The sequence below is a fragment of the Diadema antillarum genome, unplaced genomic scaffold (genome assembly GCF_040938485.1).
Source record: "Diadema antillarum isolate AM-2024a unplaced genomic scaffold, OU_Dant_1.0 seq00000656_RagTag, whole genome shotgun sequence".
Taxonomy (NCBI): domain Eukaryota; kingdom Metazoa; phylum Echinodermata; class Echinoidea; order Diadematoida; family Diadematidae; genus Diadema; species Diadema antillarum.
In genome coordinates, this window is record NW_027271568.1 from 202488 (window position 1) to 221011 (window position 18524).

The following is an 18524-nucleotide window of genomic DNA, read 5'->3' on the forward strand; positions in this document are numbered from 1 at the left end:
AATATGTCACCAAGCAGCTTTCCTGGAGGTCACCAAGCAGCTTTCTTGGAGGTTACCGCTAGAGGGCTTATCTTTATGGGAAAAAAAAAGAAATATATCATATCCGCGTATTCCTTACCAGCGTGTATACAGATTGCAAATGATCAGTTTGGTTTCCAATTAGGCATGCACGATATCATACCTCAATTTGTCAAAGCCTAAAACCGATTACTCATTCTAACCCTCATTCATTTCTAAGTATCGAGGAGTCAGATGCAGCAGGATCATAAACGGAAAACTCATTAAATCCTTCCTCACAAACCTTTAAATTTTCATGCTCTACACACTTTTATACTCTCTAAAAAAATCGAGTGAAAATTTTCACTCTAAAAAGAGTGAATACAAAAAAGAGTGAATTTCGAGTGAAATTGGAGTGAATTTTGAGTGAACTTCAAAAAGTGACCATTTTGACTTTAAGTCATGCTAACTCAAGCGTGACTAAGTGATATCCACTGAATTTCACATGAAAGGTAGCCGAGAAGTAAAGCTACATAATCCTGTATTCAGATTTCCTCAGAAGTTCCAGATTCATAAATTACAGAGGTTTGTTTTAGGGGGAACTTACTTTTTGTTTAGTGTTTATATATATATATATATATATATATATATATATATATATATATATATATACATATATATGCATCAAACAAATGTGATATCTCGAACATTTTTTAAACTACTGCTCGAAATGGTAGACATGGTAGAGTTGTTGCTATCCATCCTGAATAGAAATAAACTTTATTTCCTCAGCCAAATCATTATGCTGGCCTCGGGTCGCTCTAGAGAATGATATGTTCTGTCCAGGTAGCTAACCGCACGACAGGAATAAAATTGGAGACAGCAGAGTCGAACGCTGCACTCCAGTTTTTATTCAATTCGTCAATTTGCTGTGTTTGCGGTAAAACTGTATGTAAAGAAGCAATGAATAATACACGGAACATGTCAAAAATGCATTTTAAGGGATCACAGTGGGCTGAACAAACATGGCTCTAAATTAAGAAAAAGAAGCAAAGTTTGCTTCTTTTTCTTCACAAACACTACTCCATCACTGAATATATAATCATACGTGTATTGGATATGATAAGCTAATGAAGAGACAGCTCTGTAATACCGCTATCTATTCAGAGCTGCTGCAACAATGTCAGGAAAACTGTTGATGTTTGCAGGTCACAATATACATGTAAAGGCCTATACAACACACTTACAGACTTGCGCTCTCCTAAAACTTACAAGCTACCTTTCTGATGCAATCAGATTACAGATCTTGTCCCATGATGTAAAATAATTACGTTCGCTTGGAAATAAAAGTAACATACACTAAAATGAGTCGTAAATATGAATTCAGGTTCCAACAAAGAAATGAATATTTTCCTCAATCAAACCAGTGCTGTTAAATATGCTCTGATAAATTTACACTTCTTTTCAAGAAATGACTCGTGACCTGTACTATTTAGAATGCTGCCGATATTTTTGAATGTATGTGTGTGTGTCTTTTGTGGGTGGGAGGTGGTGTACACATGTGTGTACTTTACTATAAACATTCAAATATATTCGTTTATACTATGTTTGATTATATTGCTAAAAAAGATGTAAATGATGCCATGCACAGTGACTAAATAAATCAGATCAAATCAAATCTCAAGTTTAAAATACGACTAATTCTACTGTCTAAGAACTTCCAGTTATATGCCGGTCTTTTTTTCAATCAGCATATACAAATTTCTCCTTACATCAGAAATGTAAAGTTTTCATATCATTGATAGGATAATAGTTAATCATCGACCAGCAATTTCGATGACACAATTCAGTCTACTGCTCTTCTAAATTTACGATGCGTGTGTAGACTAATAGTTTAAATGTCCACAAAAATTCTTTACTGAGTAATTGTCAAGTTTCAAAACATGATTATAGTCAAATACGACAAAACTCTATAGACAAGACACTATAGCCCAACGCTTTTCACAACAAACCCATATGTTCTATGTTGTTGTTTTTTTTTTCATTCTGTAGCTTTGAACTCATTCTATTTGAAGTAACCTAATATATTTCGGCGACAAAGATAGAATTTAAACAATAAACAAAGTTTTCTTCGTAATGCAGGACCTTAAAACTGATCTTACCATTTTCCATGACATATTACAGAGGTTGAAGTTGATTATTCTATACTGAACAATACTATTCATGATATTCCATATACACAAGCGTATATTTATGGGAGAAACACTGTTTCTAAAAGTCGATTTCTCATGATTAATCTTGATCCGCGCCGATCTACTGAAAAATCTCCGTGAATGCATGTGACACGGTGAACATCTTAAATAAAAGATTGACACGGGATTTGTATTCCCTTCGCCATGGTGCCCTTTGAACGAGTGTTCTTGCGACACGTGGATCGGATGACTTGGAAAATGAGGAGCAAAATTTCACCAACCGAGATGACTGACATGCCAATGTACAAACCCATCAGACCGCCAATAGTACCAAGAAGACTCGCCACCTATTCAAACCGAAAAACAACAGTAAGAACGGGTACAATCAACGCCAATGAAGGCAACAGTTAAACTCGTGTAACATTTCCTGCTGGAAAGAAGACAGTGTCCCACAGTGTTTTCACAGTGTTTTCACAGCGTGTTCATATTATAGTCGACTCTGTGAAAACGCTCGAATGTAACATTGTAAAGATGAGATCACAGTGTAGTGTGGTTTTCACAGAGTGTTCACGTAGTCACGTTTTGTCATGTTTGACTCACTTTGTGTTTACACTGTTAAAATGCTCAAATTCAACAGTATGAAGTGATTTAACACTGTGGTTCTCACACTGTGGGATACTGTGTTCTTTCCAGCAATGTTTAAAGGGCATTCCAGACGATTTTCATAATTTCATGATCATTTAGTACATAAATCAACTGCTCCATTATAGATTTGTGGAATTTATTGTGGTCATTAGGCAGAAAAATCAATACCCTAAAGGAAAAAAAGACATAGAAAAACTCAAATAAATTACGCTAAACAGTGTTGATGACATATAAGGAGGTTCACATATTATTTTCAGAAATGTAGCAGTGTAATTTTATTACGATAACGCTTGCCTATGTATACCTATGTATAGCCTATATGTATGCCTTCTTCTTTTGTTCTTCTTCCTTGAGCCCCAAATCATGCATTCTTATGGTGAGGCTACAAACGCATATAAAGAATAGCCTTACCATTCCTTTTCACATTCCGCAATATAGACCGATTCGGGTTCGTTGAGGGCAGCAGACAATTTGTGGCACTGGGCGCAGCCATGAGCTCATTTTGAGGTGTGGTAGCCGGACCCCCCCCCCCCCCTCCCCCCCCCCCCCACCCCACGGGCAACATGTTTATCGCGCACTTAACATAATACGCGCACTTGTTACAAAGGTTCGCGCATTGAGCAAGCGTTCGTGCACTCAGTACGAGACGCCTATTGGCTAAAACAACCATGCATCAGTTTTTCATTCCGTGCGCGTGAGAGGGATGGGGGAGAGAGGAGGGGGGGGGGGGGGGGTCGGCTGAGACACCGCAGTAATGGCGCTGCCCATGCCAAAAATACACATAGCGCGTCACAGAATCGGTCTACACATGAATACAACAGACGAACGAATATCATCAAGAGATATGAAGTTGAAACCCGGGCTGGCTATCTCTTTCAAAAGTTTAGATTGTCCTACGTCATGACTGTGACGACATTAAAATGAATTGCGTCATACCGTGTATAACGGAGTCTCCATCACCCTCTCAAAGTTGAGTTTTTCAAAGTATATCTTCAGACGCACAAGGTTTTTGCTGATAAGTAAAAAAAAAGAGAACATGTGGATCATTCAATAGAGTAACCGTCTTTGGCCATTTGGGAGATTCATCGTTGCAACAATCGATATGAGGCCGAATTTACAGAATTATGGAGGCATTGCGTGTTTTGTGTGTGTGTGTGTGTGTGTGTGAGCATGTAAATGCGGATTGGATTCCACAAAGTAATTGCTTAAATCATCATGAACCCAAGCTGCAAGTATATATTGTTGTTGGCTATGAGTACGTACTATTCGTGTTATACGGAAACTCTCTAATAGGTTAAACAGTGATTTCATTGTGCTTGCAAATTCGATATAGAATATTTTACCACAATGACATCCGGCAATGTAAGGGTGTTTCTTTGTGGATCTTGAACAGGTTAGAATCTAGCTCTTCCGGAAAGACCCTAGACCGTATAGCCCTATTATGAGATACTGGATAGCAGCTAACACTATGCGATAACTCATGACATGCCATACAGAAGTGAGATGACAGGACGTACTTATATTCCTAAAATTATGATAAGATATCTTATTCATTTTCAACTTCAGCAGGCTGAAGTTCAGCATAGTACATATTGTTTTCGTGGTTAAAAAAAGGCAAGTGCTTGTTTGAATCTTACCCGACGTGCTCCTTGAATGGACGAAATCGTGCAGCTGTATCATTCTTACTGCTGAGCCGCATATAAAGATGCTCCTAGAAATGAGATATTCGTGGTATCTTTAGGGTCCAAGCCAACCCTTAAAGTATGGTGAACGAGACATTAAAATCAAGAAAATCATATAAAAGAAGGTGTCAAAGCACAGGGGTATGTCTCCTAAAACAGATTTTTAATGTGACTTATCAAAAGATATTTGCGCCACTGGGAAATCGCGAGTTAAAACTGACTGATGCTTCACCGATATTCGCTCCGGAAGAACCGTCATTTTCGAGCCCTAATATATGACGTCATGAAATGAACAAAACCCTTTACGCGTGCAGCGGGACATCGAGGCCTCCATTCATAAAGCACGTATTTCTAGGTGAGCGGATGCAATATCTGGCCTGTCTTTAGTCGCATCTGCTTTCTCGGCTGAGACATTAAAACGTCCAATTTTTACCTTATATTTTACGGAAGGACTTTGAGTTTGACATCGAGAGTGAATTGAGTGATGACAGTGACAATGACACTGATATTGTCGGGGTGGTAGAAGAAGCGAGGGAGAGGCGACGGATATGGAAGGCCGCTGTGGACACAACTCGTTTGGGGCATACATGGAAACGGGCATATGTATGCAACTGCCTCTCCATACGTATGCCCCACGTATGAACCACATCCGCAACGGCCCTCCATAGACGGAGCCCATTGCGTGGATGGAGTGCGTAGCACAGCGCCCATTTCGTGACGTCATAATTTTGGTCACCAAAATTTCACCGTCAAATCGGGTTCAGGTGGTCTAAAAAGGGTGTCAAAACACTATCTCTCCATCGATCTGGAGACGTTTTTACCTTCTGAAAAGTAATTTTTCATATTTCTCGAGACTTAAGCCCTCCAGAAATGTATAAATCACCTTGTTTATTTTTATTCTTTTTTTCTCGTTCACCTCACCATACTTTAATGATGATAATATTCAATAATGATAATAATAATAATGATAATAATACTGATAATAACAGTAGTAATAGTAATAATGATAATGATAATAATAACAATAATAATAACAACAACAATGATAATAATAATAACGATAATAACAAGGTCTTATTTGCCCAGTATATATCCTCTTTAGTGATGCCACTGCTCTACGAGAGGGCCCTGCTATTATTATTACCTTAGCGTTGCCAGGTACCCATTTACACGCCTGGATCGAGGGGGACATAGTGGGTAAGAACATCTTGTCCATGGACGTGAGCACTGGACGGGAATCGAACTCGGGTCCTTCGATCGGGAGTCGGCAGTCTTATACACTATGCCATAGCGCCCTTACAACCCTTAAATCTCAAAATCTTAAATCGCAAAATCGCTGCTGTGAGACCGTAAACAGTTGACACTGCACACATTTACTTTATCTCACTTTATGCACCTAGAAATAACCAGTTTATATGGATGCACGTCACGAGTTCGACACCCACGAGTCATACTCATGGGCCATGTTCGATGTTTGCAATATTCTATTATTCTAAAATTATACTAAATTACACTTATCTTGAAGTCATACGTCGTTTTCTTGTCTTTTTTTTTTGAGGGGGGGGGGGAGGGATCCATTAGGAGTACAGTGTTATAATTAAAGAAAATAATCGGTAACAATTTCGTTTCCGGTAGTGTGACAGACCTATCCCCTCATTTCATTTTCCCCCTTATGTAATTCATGCTACACCCTGTAAAAATACATATTTGTAGTTGGCATATAACAGAGGCTGTTCATCCTGTCGGACTCGTGGACATTATTTGCCTAGTGTCGGTCCCGTGGGCCCTTTTTAGGTGGTGTCGGACTCGTGAGCCTTGTTTGCTTTTTGTCGAACACACAGGCCTTATCTGGCTATTGTCGAGCTCATGAGCTGTATGACTCTTGGGCTCTTATAACTCGTGGGCTGTATGGCTGATGAACCATTTCAGTGTCGAACTCGTGGACCGTATGACTCGTGGGTGTTGATCTCGTGGGATAATCCCGTTTTAAGTCCAATTTAGTTTGCTTCAACCCTACCATTCTGTTCATCGTATTTTACTCTTTATTAATTTGCTTGACAGTGTGGAATGACACTTTTGAAGCTTGTAGATAAAATTGGTTAGTTCTCTTCGTCCTGGTGGTGTGTCTATTAAAATAATTTATGTGAGAGAAAAAGCTTACCTCATATCGTTCGCTGGGCCACCGAGCCGTTGAGATTCTCGCATTGTAGACGTTTTCACTTTGTGAGAGAAAATAAAACATAAAGCCACTTAAAGATACTCATCAATAGTCACAGTACATGTAATATGCATGCAGAGATTTGCTTCATATCTTTCTGTCATTATAGTTGTGTGTTTATGTGTGTGTTTCTTCAATTATTAGTCCATGTTAAATTTTTCATGTACTTCACACTTCCAAATCTGCTTGATGCAAAGGTATACGGGGCCTACAGTGGTTAACTGACGAACAAAGATCATTTACCAGTGTGATTTGGTGGTGGTTGTGTTGGTTGTGGTGTGTGTGTGTGTGTGTGTGTGCGCGTTGGTATTAATATTTTCTTTTATGTCTTTTAACATCTTGATCAAATGCAACGCAACATTGACCTTTTCAAATGATTAATTTTGAAGAGATTGTCGATACCATATTATGATATAGAAAATCTCTTCAAAATTAATTTCTTTGTCAAATCAGACCTATAACAAAGAAAATTGATTTGGTAAATTTTCCTCCTGGAGATCCTTCCTAAGCAACTTGAATTGAATCATGATTAAATTTTCGTTTTACTGTGGCTTCGAAGCATTATAAATGTTGATTATGCAACGGATGCTTGCAAGCAAGCAACCACAGGGCCGACATCTTTCAAAATGTTCAAAAATGTTCCGGATTTCCTCCAACTGCACTATTGAATAGGTTATGATACTATTGCTGCATTCACTCTTGAAATCCACAAATCATACATGTCATAAGATTTTGGGTAAATTCCCCTTTGAGTCATGTCCAAAGGACTAGACAAGGAGGATAAACGTGCTTTGTTTGAGGGGCACAACCACCGCAACGCAAGGGCTCGAACCACGGAGATCGAATTGGTAGTCCATTGTTATACCCACACGGACTGAGCCACACGAGTCACAATAGCTCATCAATGAAGTTAATGCTAAAAGAAAATGTTTGACTTATGTCAATATCGAGACAAATTTCACCAAATGATCTCATTCATATTTTGGTAATCCAGTGCTGGAAATAACCTGTACTTACTCGCACGGGTTTTCGCAATCACAGCCAAGTGTATTCCTGATGTACTTTTTGAAGACTTCTGTACGACATTTCTCTTCGTTTGCAGGAAAGGAATATGTGATATGAAATTACGGTAAGAATTTCTCTTCTCATTTCATTTAAAAGCACAATAAGTGGAGAGTCTGACTTTGGGGGGTTCAATTTTCACATCTCATCTATAGGCTATGTATGACACCGCAGGGGCGTGTCAGCCAGTAAATGCATTGCATTCTTCTTTGGACATATTATCATTATTTCCTTTTGCTCGAAAAGCCTTTCTTCGTTTTTCCCCAGTCTGGATTTGCCGATTCTTAGTTTTTCAGATAAAAAGGCAATGTGTTTGAAAGCAGTACTTTAAATGTATTCGAAATGGTAATACACTTGCGTCTGTTTTCGCTTTTTATTTACATAATAATCATCAATAATCAATAATTTCAGAAAAAACAGCTTTTTATTCGATCTTCGTCTCTTGTCATTTTGGTGGTGAAAGAAAAGTCATACGTGTAATACTATATTTGCATTAGAATAATGTAATGTATGAAGTTATGGATGATATGTCAGCCATAACCTTTTAGTTTGGCAGTCTCTCAATTTCTGTAATTAGACCTCCTGTTTGTATTTGAAAATAGCATACTTCCATTTCCATGAACCTGACCCAGAACTGAAATTGGGTTTTATCCTCTTTGAGAGGTGCACCATTGTCTTCCTATTTCCAATCCCTCGTAGGATTACTGAAAGTTTACTCTAAGACTATACAAGAAAAAAAAAGATGTCATTAACAAAAGTAACCAGCTTACGCTGTGTCTTGTTGATGGGGGAGCATATGGTACCATTGACGAGGATGTTGGTGACACACTTGCATCGCTTCAACATCTCTCTTTCCAGACACATTTTAAAGCACGAACGCTGGGAAAAGTCGTATTTATCCGGAGCGTAGTAATCCTCCCCGCCTTTCCCGCAGTCCCCGTATGGCTTTGGGAGGCGAGAGACGTATGTCTTGCGGGAAATGATCAAAATCATAAACATAATATAAGTTTTCCCATTAGTTTTTTTTGTGTGTGTGTGTGTGTGTGTCTGTATACGTCTAAGATAAACGTTGCCTGATACGCCATATCTCTCTTAACAGGTATTATGTGTAGATGAAATACTTTGATTCGTATCATATCAATAACAACATAAATAATGAAAATAAAAAATAATTAGTCCGAAAAGACAGATTTTTGTTGATTTATTGTTTAGCAAAAAGCATTGGAAGGTCTCAGAATTAATCTTCAACTATTTTAAAATTGCTTGCAATGATATTACAAACTGTATATCGAAAAGTTACACCAACAGACTTGCCTTGCTGACACGATTTGCTTGAAGAATGAACGATAGTTTAGATCATAGGACATGACTGTAATCCTTGTTGTTGATGCAAATCTTTTTTGAATAAAATAATGATTTATTTCCCTCCCCGTTCAGAAGTGATTGGTGAACATTTTGTGATGATCAATCGAGCTTTTCTGTGACGCATATCAATCATTGCACACAACCAATGCCATTGTAGGCATATGATACCACCGGCAGGTCGGACTACACGGCGCTCTGCAGCCTTTGCTGCTATAAATGCACCGACTATTTCTCAAGAACCGAAAACGATTCACTTTTTTTTTTTTTGTTTAAGAAATTATTTCGTTCTTCACGAACGGAGCGAAATCTTACAATACAATAATCAATATTTTCACATTGATTTTTAGGATTATTCAATTTGATAAAGTATTTCTCAATCAAAATCACACTCTTGCTCGGAAGATCAATGAATTCTGCTATATCGCAATTTTCAATCGATTAAAAACGTGGAGAATGTATGATAATGACGCCTGGAACAGTAGATGACGCCATGTAGTTTTCGGAGGTGCGTAGTGAACTACGATCAACTTTACTATAAGATTTTAATACGGTCATCGTATCTCCTTGGCTAATAAATCGTATTTTTATCGTTATATAACTGAAATGTCGTTAGAAAGCGTTAATTCACACATTTCTCCTAAATGTGATGTGTCCGTTTTAGAGCAAAATGTCAAGCGAAGCTATGTTTTACTTTGATTTTGTCCATTCCAACATACCCTTTTAAGTCCAATGGATGCAACCTGTCCGGTAGATACGAGAATGCCATCATCTTCAGGAAAGGGAAAAATGGACGGATGATTGATGGTTACGATAACTCCTACCGTTGGACTGAGAACACCGATATATTCTGGCTCATCCACGAACAGAGTCAGGTGCAGACCTGTAAGTTGTGATGTAGAGAGAAAAAGATTACGAAAAGAGTCATAGATAATAGATTGAACAGAAAAGGGTGTTAAAGTGCCAACTTAAAACCCTTTTTATTCTCAAGGGACGATTTAAGGATTTTGTTTTATTGCACACAGTACGTATTCAGTTGAGTACGTGCATGCAAGTTTAACGAAAATAACACGAGTATGCATAAAGCGGTATCTAATTTATTGCGTATTATTTTTGTCACACGAACATACAGGCAATATGGCATTTTGTCACAGATCATGTCAGTTTTGACACGTTGTAAAATAAATAGTAAGACGGCAAAACAATTTGCTCGCATAGGCAATGATATCAACGGAAGCAATGTAAAAACTAGAGTTTTTCTTCTTGAATATAGTGACATCGGATCTTACGAAAACATCAAAGTTATATATTCGTCACTTAGGCATTGCGTGAATCCATATCAGTTCTGTGATAAAGCGAGGCATATGATTAGTGCTCTAAATAGAACTTGCAAAGGGCTTCCTCTTGTGTTTGAATCTTCTTTTGCTTCCGCTTTTTTATGTAGTATATGTGACCATGCATCATAAAACAAACAAAAAGTCGCACCCCCTTGATTTTACGTGAGGACTCAAGAAAGGTGAAATGGGTAAACTTAGTCAATTTTGAATTTTCAATATTTTTCTCAAAGAGCTTTTCCTCTTCTTCATTATTTTCCAGTTTGGGATCATAAATTTCAATAGTAAAGTGAGTTTTCAGCAGTTTTTCTACAACCTTTTTTTGGTAGAGTAGTGTGATCAGGTTTTTCTTAGAGGCACCTTTTCATTTCTTGAAAATCCTTTGCACACTCTTCACTTTCAAGTCTAATATCTTTAGAAAGAATAAAACTACCGCTTTGAAAGCTGGCATTAACCATGGGCAGTATGTGATAATAGAGCATGCTCAATTTCAGCTTAATCTGATAGTCTCTTCATTGTTGTTGCTATATAGTGGTTTACATTGTGTTTTGTCCCATTCATGGCACAGGTACTACCACGGCTTAAGTACTTGAATAGACGCTGTACTTTAGAGCCTCTTTTCTCAGTTCAAACTTTTCCCTGCAGAGTGTGGACTTTCTTTCCAGTATTTATATTGGTCAGGAAAATCTTGAGTTGATTAATACATCATTTTAAGGCTTCTAAGAGACTGCTCTTTCAAGATATGCCCTTGATTAAAAATCTATGTCTGGCGACCTTTTGTTGGTTTTGTGGTGCAGGGACACATAATTATACTGGGAGTTAAAGTAGCTCCATCCAGAATGCCACATTCATTTAGTAGGCAGAGTGTCTTCTGATGTTTTTCTTACAGATATAATTTTGATGAAGACGCTATCGGGCTCCATACAGCAGAACACAACAAAACAGAACAACAAACAACAAACAAACAAACAAACAAACAAACAACAACAACAACAACAACAAAACCTCTGAAACCAATGAAGACCTTTTTCCCTCCTATTTTGCTATCAAGATCGTATTAATTCGACAATGTTACTACAGCGTAAATCATTAGCGTGTTTTCCTAAGTTCGAGGTCCTTTGGGATAAGAATCACTTAATAAGATGCTATTCAAAAAATTACTTGAAAATTGAATTTATTATCCCTATTATTATTCCTTTTCTCATTTTTTTTTTAGATCGAAAAGAGATCACTGAACTTCGCATGAAATTGATTTTCTGTTTTTCGAAAAACCGAATCCTTAATTTATCCTATCAAGACTTTGACTGGAAAGCATTTGTCGGCTGTATTCTTGTTGAAGTGGAGTTAAGGTTCTTATTCTTCTATTGGTAAATATAATCTAATATCAGCTTAGAATCGGTAGAGTATGAATTCCTCTCTAAACCATTGATAGTCTGCACAATCTGTTTTAATTGACTTTTGTTTTGTTTCTGTTTTCGTTTTTGGATAGCATTTGCGGATAAACGACATTTAGGTATAGGAAATATATGTGTTTCGGAATAACGAACCTTCGAAATAACGAACTTCTCCAATCAATTAATTTTCGAGTACTATAAAGGACACTACCAATATATTACCATTTCAAAGAAAAACTTTTATCTCTATGCTCGCTCCCTTTGAATTTTATGAGATCTATGAATATTCATACTCGAATAGACTGATATCATATTCTTCCCTCCTAAAATATTAACCAATGAATATGCGTATCCATGATTATATAAACTGTTGTAGCCTTCCAAATATACTTCCAGAGCACAGCTACTTTAAAGATGAAACCGTTACCTATTTTATATGACAGTTGACAATAGACATGCCTGCGTCATGGGTACTGTCACAACTAATAAGGAAATGAAAGTACATTCAAAATTATGCTGCAAAATGTTTTGCTGTTTAGAAGTAAACATCCATATTATGAACTGACAATAATCAAGTCTCCAACAAAAAGAAATTAAAAACCTCTATGCTTGTGATACACAATTTAAAAATGTAAAACAGAAATAGTTAAATTATTATAACAATAGTGATAATAATAATAATAATAATAATAACAATAATAATAGTAATGATAATAATTGTAATGGTAATAATAATAATAAATTCCCGGCTAATTTCATCACACTGGTCAAAATAGCTACCATATTCACTGGAGCATTTAGAACATTTAGAAATGCATTAAAAAAAGAAGAAAAGAGATACAGAGGGGTCCCACGCTCACCTGAGTATCGCAAGTTCAAATTACATGCATTCGTGCAGACAAGGTATACCTGAGAACATCACAAATTTGAGGCGGGGGGGGGGAGCTTTGAGGGTTTCCATGGGGTCAGTGATTATGTCCATCTGAACATTCTATTACACTTGTAAAATACCTGCCAAGTACACTGCATTTCAGAAATTTTTACTATGAAATCAAAAAGAAAAAAGAAAAAAAAACAATAACATGTAAGAAACAAGATTATAGGAGTGGCCAATTCGATCCCCGCCCGTGGATCCCTGGATCTACAGTGAATAACCTTGAAAGTACTTATACTCCTGAGGTTATTCAAATTATATCTGGTTTTAAACAATACTTTGCATAGCATGTAACATCACCCTAGTGATAATTTCTGCCAAGTTTGGTGACAAATTTAATAACTATGTTTTCTTAAGAAGACGAATATGTTGTGGTCCCCCTCCCCCTGCCCACCCTGGAACTGCCATTAACAGACAATAATGTAATGCTTATAGCACTACCATAGCTTATCACTTCAGGTTTTGGAGGAGAAGACGTTTTAGAGAAGGGGGGGGGGGCATGGGTCATGGTGCCCATTTGAAAAAAGAAAAGAAAAGAAAATGAGATTCTATCCCCCTATACGGATGCTAACTTCCAAGTTTGATGAAAATCCGTCAGTGGGTTTTGAAGAAGATGACAATATAAAAGTTTACGCACGACGCACGACGCACGACGCATGACGCACTACAGACGCCGGACGAGAAATGATGGCAATAGTTCACTTCGGCTCAGGTGAGCTAAAAATGAAAGCGAATCTTAATGTACTCGCAGTAATCAAAACTAAAATCAGCGCTCTGAATAAATAAGCTTTGCATATTTTGTACATTACGCATTGGGGAAAACACACCTCAAAGACAAGGTGTGGTCGCTCTCTTTAGAATGCATCCAAAATGCGGCTAAGAATTAAGAAACGAACATGACGGACGCCTAAACTTTTCCGCCGAGCACTGATCACATTTTACCGTATTGCGAGCCCGTGCTTCTTGTTTTGACGGCCGATTTCTTGAACTGGTTGAAAATGTAACAATTCCCGTAGCGAATGTCTTGAATCTTCGTGAAGTTTCTAAGGAACAAAATTAGACAAAATATCACCGCAAAATTATGAGCGAGAAAATAAAAAGAGATAAGACTGGTGGACTGTCTATCCTGAGATCAATCCTTGGCTATGTCCACCTGCAGCAGCGATTCTGGCTTAAAGCAAGGCAATTCATCCTCATTGCCTATATACTCCTTTGGCGAGGTCTCAAAACAGTATAGGTCCCGTGTTTGCATGAAAACAAGTACTCAGTACTCCTCTATGCCACGATGACGCTTCATAATAATTCATTTAAGCTTTCGATACCAGTAGAAACAAGTGTTTAGAGAGTTATGTGAATATAGTACATACCTAATTTGTTCTGACAAGCGCATGATTATCAATTATTTTTTAATCTTAGCCACTAAATTAACTGCAATACATATTGTACACATGTACTATGCCTAACCACTCAACTATCAGTTGGTATTGTGTGACATTTAAACCAGAATGTCTCCTTACTCTTTACGAAAGGATACGTGAAGTGTGTTCTTGTATATATTTTATACCTTCTCATCTCAATTTTGACTTCTCTACACTGGAGCGGTGGCTTTGAGTCGCCTCCGAAAAAGAAAAGAGGGGTATGACGATAAAGTGCCTTGCGAAAGGGCAGTACTTGCGGGTACTGTTCGTAATTTCGAAGGTTCATTATTCCGAAGGTTCGTTATTCCAAAGGTTCGTTAACACACAAATTTCCTATACCTAGAGGTTCGTTAATCCGAAAATGAAGAAGGTTTAGTTAATCCGAACATTTGTGGCGTTATTCCGAAGGTTCGTTATTCCGAAGATTCGTTAATCCGAAAATGAAATAGGTTTCGCTCTTCCGAAGGCTGGTTTATCTGAAAATGAAATAAGGTTCGTTATTCGAAAGGTTCGTTGATCCGAAGTGATATAGGGTCCGTAACGAACCTTCGGATCAACGAGCTTAGTTTCATTTTCGGATTAACGAACTTTCGGAATAACGAACCTTATTTCATTTTCGGATTAATGAACCTTCGGAATAACAAACCCCATCACATTTTCGGATGAACGAACCTTCGGAATAACGAATCTTCGGAATAACCAACCTTCAGAACAACGAACCTTCGGACCAAAGAACCTTCGGAATAACGAACCTTCGGAATAACGAGCTGTAACAGTACTGACAGGCTGGGATTCGAACTCGTGTCCTCCGACCTGCTAAGACGCGGCAGTTCTTCACTACAGGTTACTGTGAGAAGTTTAGTGCAGCGCGCAATAAAGTTGAACCTTTACCGTCAGGTCAAAGGCCAGGAAGTATGTTGGACATCTTGGTTTCAGTTGTTTTAAACCTTTATATCACCTGTTCATCGATCATACTTCAAGAGATAAATGAAATAGATATGATAGATAAGTTCCAACCACAAAGAATGAAGGAAAAGTCATTTCAGCCACGAGATTCACAATCTTTGTTACATCCCGAGATACAATCTGGATGAGAATTTGTCAATCAATGATATCGATGGGTCAATTATGATATAATCATATCAGCAACGAATGAGGCATGTTACAGTAAACATTTCAAAGAGATCAAGCATACTTGTTAGCCAATGTGCCAAAGTCAGAACTCACTTGTATGAGCAAGGCTCCGTGTCGAAGGAACACTGTCGAATCAAGTCCATACTAGGCTGTCCGTATTCATCAAGCTCATCCCGGTAGGGTTTGACGACGGCCTGCAGATCGCTGAAATCCGACATTTGAGATCGATTGTAGAAGCACTTCCAGTCGTTAGGGTCCTTCATACCGTCCCAGCTCTGGTAATCCATTTCCATGAAAGAAGACGATTGACTAGACATGCTGGAAGGAAACTGAGAACTGTCGAAGGCAGTAAATTCCGAGGACGAATCCCCAAACCCCATGTCCATCATGTCCATCACGCTGTCAATGGAATCGTGCGCTGTAGATTCGTTCTGGAGGTGAGCATACTGATCATCTAAATCTACCAGTCCTTCAAAACGCGTTCCTAAAACAAACAAAAACAATTATGATGTACCTAAATATTATATGGTCATATCTGAGTATGTCTATCTGTTTATACGGACGTGCATTACAGTAGTCTACAAATGAACAATTTGACCGCAAAGTCCACCTTCACACACATCGGATTGAGTGAATGCAGCAATATTAGTAGAACACATCAGTGAAAGTTTGGGGAAAATCAGATAATCCGTTCAAAAGCTATGAATTTTAAAGTATCTGCACAGTCACTGCTGGATGAGAAGACTACTTTACAGTGTATGATGTCACATGCGTACAACGATATAATCAAAATATAAAGGGGATTTCACAAAATTTTATATTTTGAAAAAGTGCACATTTCTTCGACTCGTCACTGACGTATGTTAAGGATGATATTATTCCTCCCTGCCTTCTGAAAGAGGGAAGTCAAGTGTTCGTTTAGTATGCGAGAAAAAAGAAAATATCTTGAATTTTCTTTATTATGTTCTTTATATCGTTGTACACATATGACATCACAAGCTGTAATAGTCTTCTCATCCAGCCGTGACTGAGCAGAAACTGCAAAAATTCGTAACTTTTAAACGGATTGTCCGATTTTCTTCAAACTCTTGTTGATGTGTTCTATAAAATAATATTGCTGCATTCACTCAATCCTCATGTCTATGAAGGTTGTCCTTCATGACCGTACATCTACAAAACCGGCAAAACTTACGCGCCCTGATTTTACGTGAAGGCTCAAAATAGACGAAACGGGTCGACCTAGCCAATCTTTATAGTTTCTCTCCTTTTGTTCGTTTTGTGGTTCAAGGTCACATCAATATTGTTTGATATTAGACTAATTCTTCTTAGGAGTGGTTCAAACCACATTGGTCCTCCTCCCCTGCTTATCTTTTTTACCGTTCAATTTGCTTCTTCTCATCATGTTCAGGTTGCAAATAGTGATGGACGGGAAGTGAAGTTCCTTCCTGGTGATGAGAGCGATTTTCGACATCGTCGGTCTCTGGAAGAAGTTGACGACGGTGTTCGAGCCCTGATAGAGCAGGGCGCTCAGGGAGGTCAGTGTGATGACGGCCCATGTGAGACGGGAAAGATTGGACCGATCGGATCTCAGGATTCTTGGCACGCCGTGCGTGGTCGCGTTATCAGCGAAGTCCTTGATGACATCGGCGGTACTCATCGGGGACGCGGAGTCATCCATTTTGACTTCATCTTTTGCGTCTTTACGTTGTGTCTTCATTACCTTCTCTATTTTTTCTCACTGAATGTACATCAACAGATACAACAAAATACAGATATCTTTGATCCGTTCCCTTTGATTTCCTAAAGTTTTGAACATTGTACTTATCCCATGTTATCAAGAATGATTCATGCCAAGTTTCGTGAAAATGGGGTCATGCACTTTAATTTAAAGACCATTCAAATGTCAGTTTTTGTTCTCGGGCGCTGGCCCATGGCAGCGGCCCAGCAAAAGCACAAGCATAGAACATCTAGCTGTCACAATCCACGTAACACTTTTCCCAAATCTAAAACTAATGTTTTTCCATAAGATTGAATTTGTATACATGAATATAAAACGTGATAACAACGCTTTATTATTATTTCCTTTTTGCCAGTCATAGATATGCCAATAAAACTCTTCAAGTGTTAGTTGGTGCGCTACCTAATAAAACTTTTCAGTAGGCCGTAGTATATTCCAGGGATTCATCCGCAAATCATTTAATCTTTACATATTGACCAATTTGGTCCAAATACGACATCCTAAAAATAAAAAGATAAAAAATCATCTTTGCCCGAAACAGGAATTTACAAAGTCTACTTGAATCAATAGAACCTATATCAATAGGCCTTTGATATAATTTTTTCGATGAATAAATCGATGAATATTAAAAACCCAAGTGATGCGTGGAGTGCATAATCATATTAAATCAAGGCCCGATCGACACTAATTTTTTCTTTTAGTGACCAGACAATGAAATTTTGTGGCCCAATCGGCCCAACAAAACATATCTTCTTTTTTAAGAAGTGTTGGCACGACCTCTATTTCTAGTGGCCCCGGACCACCAGACCATCAATATGTTATATTGACATGATGCAAGATATTCAGTGTAGTAAAAGAGAGAAAAATGGTAACACCAAGGGCAACTTTACATTACGGATTAATGAATATTTTCGTGAATATTCATGAATCCATAATCCATAATCCTTGTAAGGCATATATGATGTACATAAATTATATTTCATATACATGCGTGTACACAACATGTACATTAACATATTACATGCATGACATACTTTTTTTAATAAGTTGAATACTAATAATCATACTGTATGAATATAATCTTTGTTACTGATATCCTTCTATTTGCCACCCCTGTATTAGTAAGGAATAGATTTTCCTATATTCTGTCTTAATATTTTACGGTTTTTTTTTCACTATGATTATTAATCTTTTGGAACTTTTGTTTTTGGATAGACGTTGGTAAGTTGACTATTTAGTGAAATAACTAGACGCTCCATTTGTATAGGGGACAAGAGGTGAACAGCCTGTATTGTAGTGTCAAAGGCTTCAATTATAAGGTAGAGCTATTTTTGAAAGGAAAATCAAGGTCAAGTTCATTATTTGCTTTAATAGTCTATAAATTAAGCGCTATTTAAAGAAGCATGCAGGTGCC

The 18524-nt window shown here is 37.7% G+C and overlaps 1 protein-coding gene across 1 annotated transcript; it reads right to left on the minus strand.

Annotated features, from left to right (window-relative positions):
• Window positions 1-3764: 3764 nt before the first annotated feature.
• On the minus strand, window positions 3765-17050 carry LOC139736576 (epithelial sodium channel subunit beta-2-like). The gene is made up of 9 exons (XM_071647323.1): window positions 16750-17050; window positions 15466-15856; window positions 13763-13863; window positions 9878-10041; window positions 8567-8765; window positions 7752-7824; window positions 6678-6735; window positions 4472-4545; window positions 3765-3846 (listed from the first exon to the last, which is right to left on the minus strand). The coding sequence occupies exons 1-9, from the start codon at window positions 17048-17050 to the stop codon at window positions 3765-3767; spliced, it is 1443 nt and encodes a 480-aa protein (XP_071503424.1).
• Between the last annotated feature and the right edge of the window lie 1474 nt (window positions 17051-18524).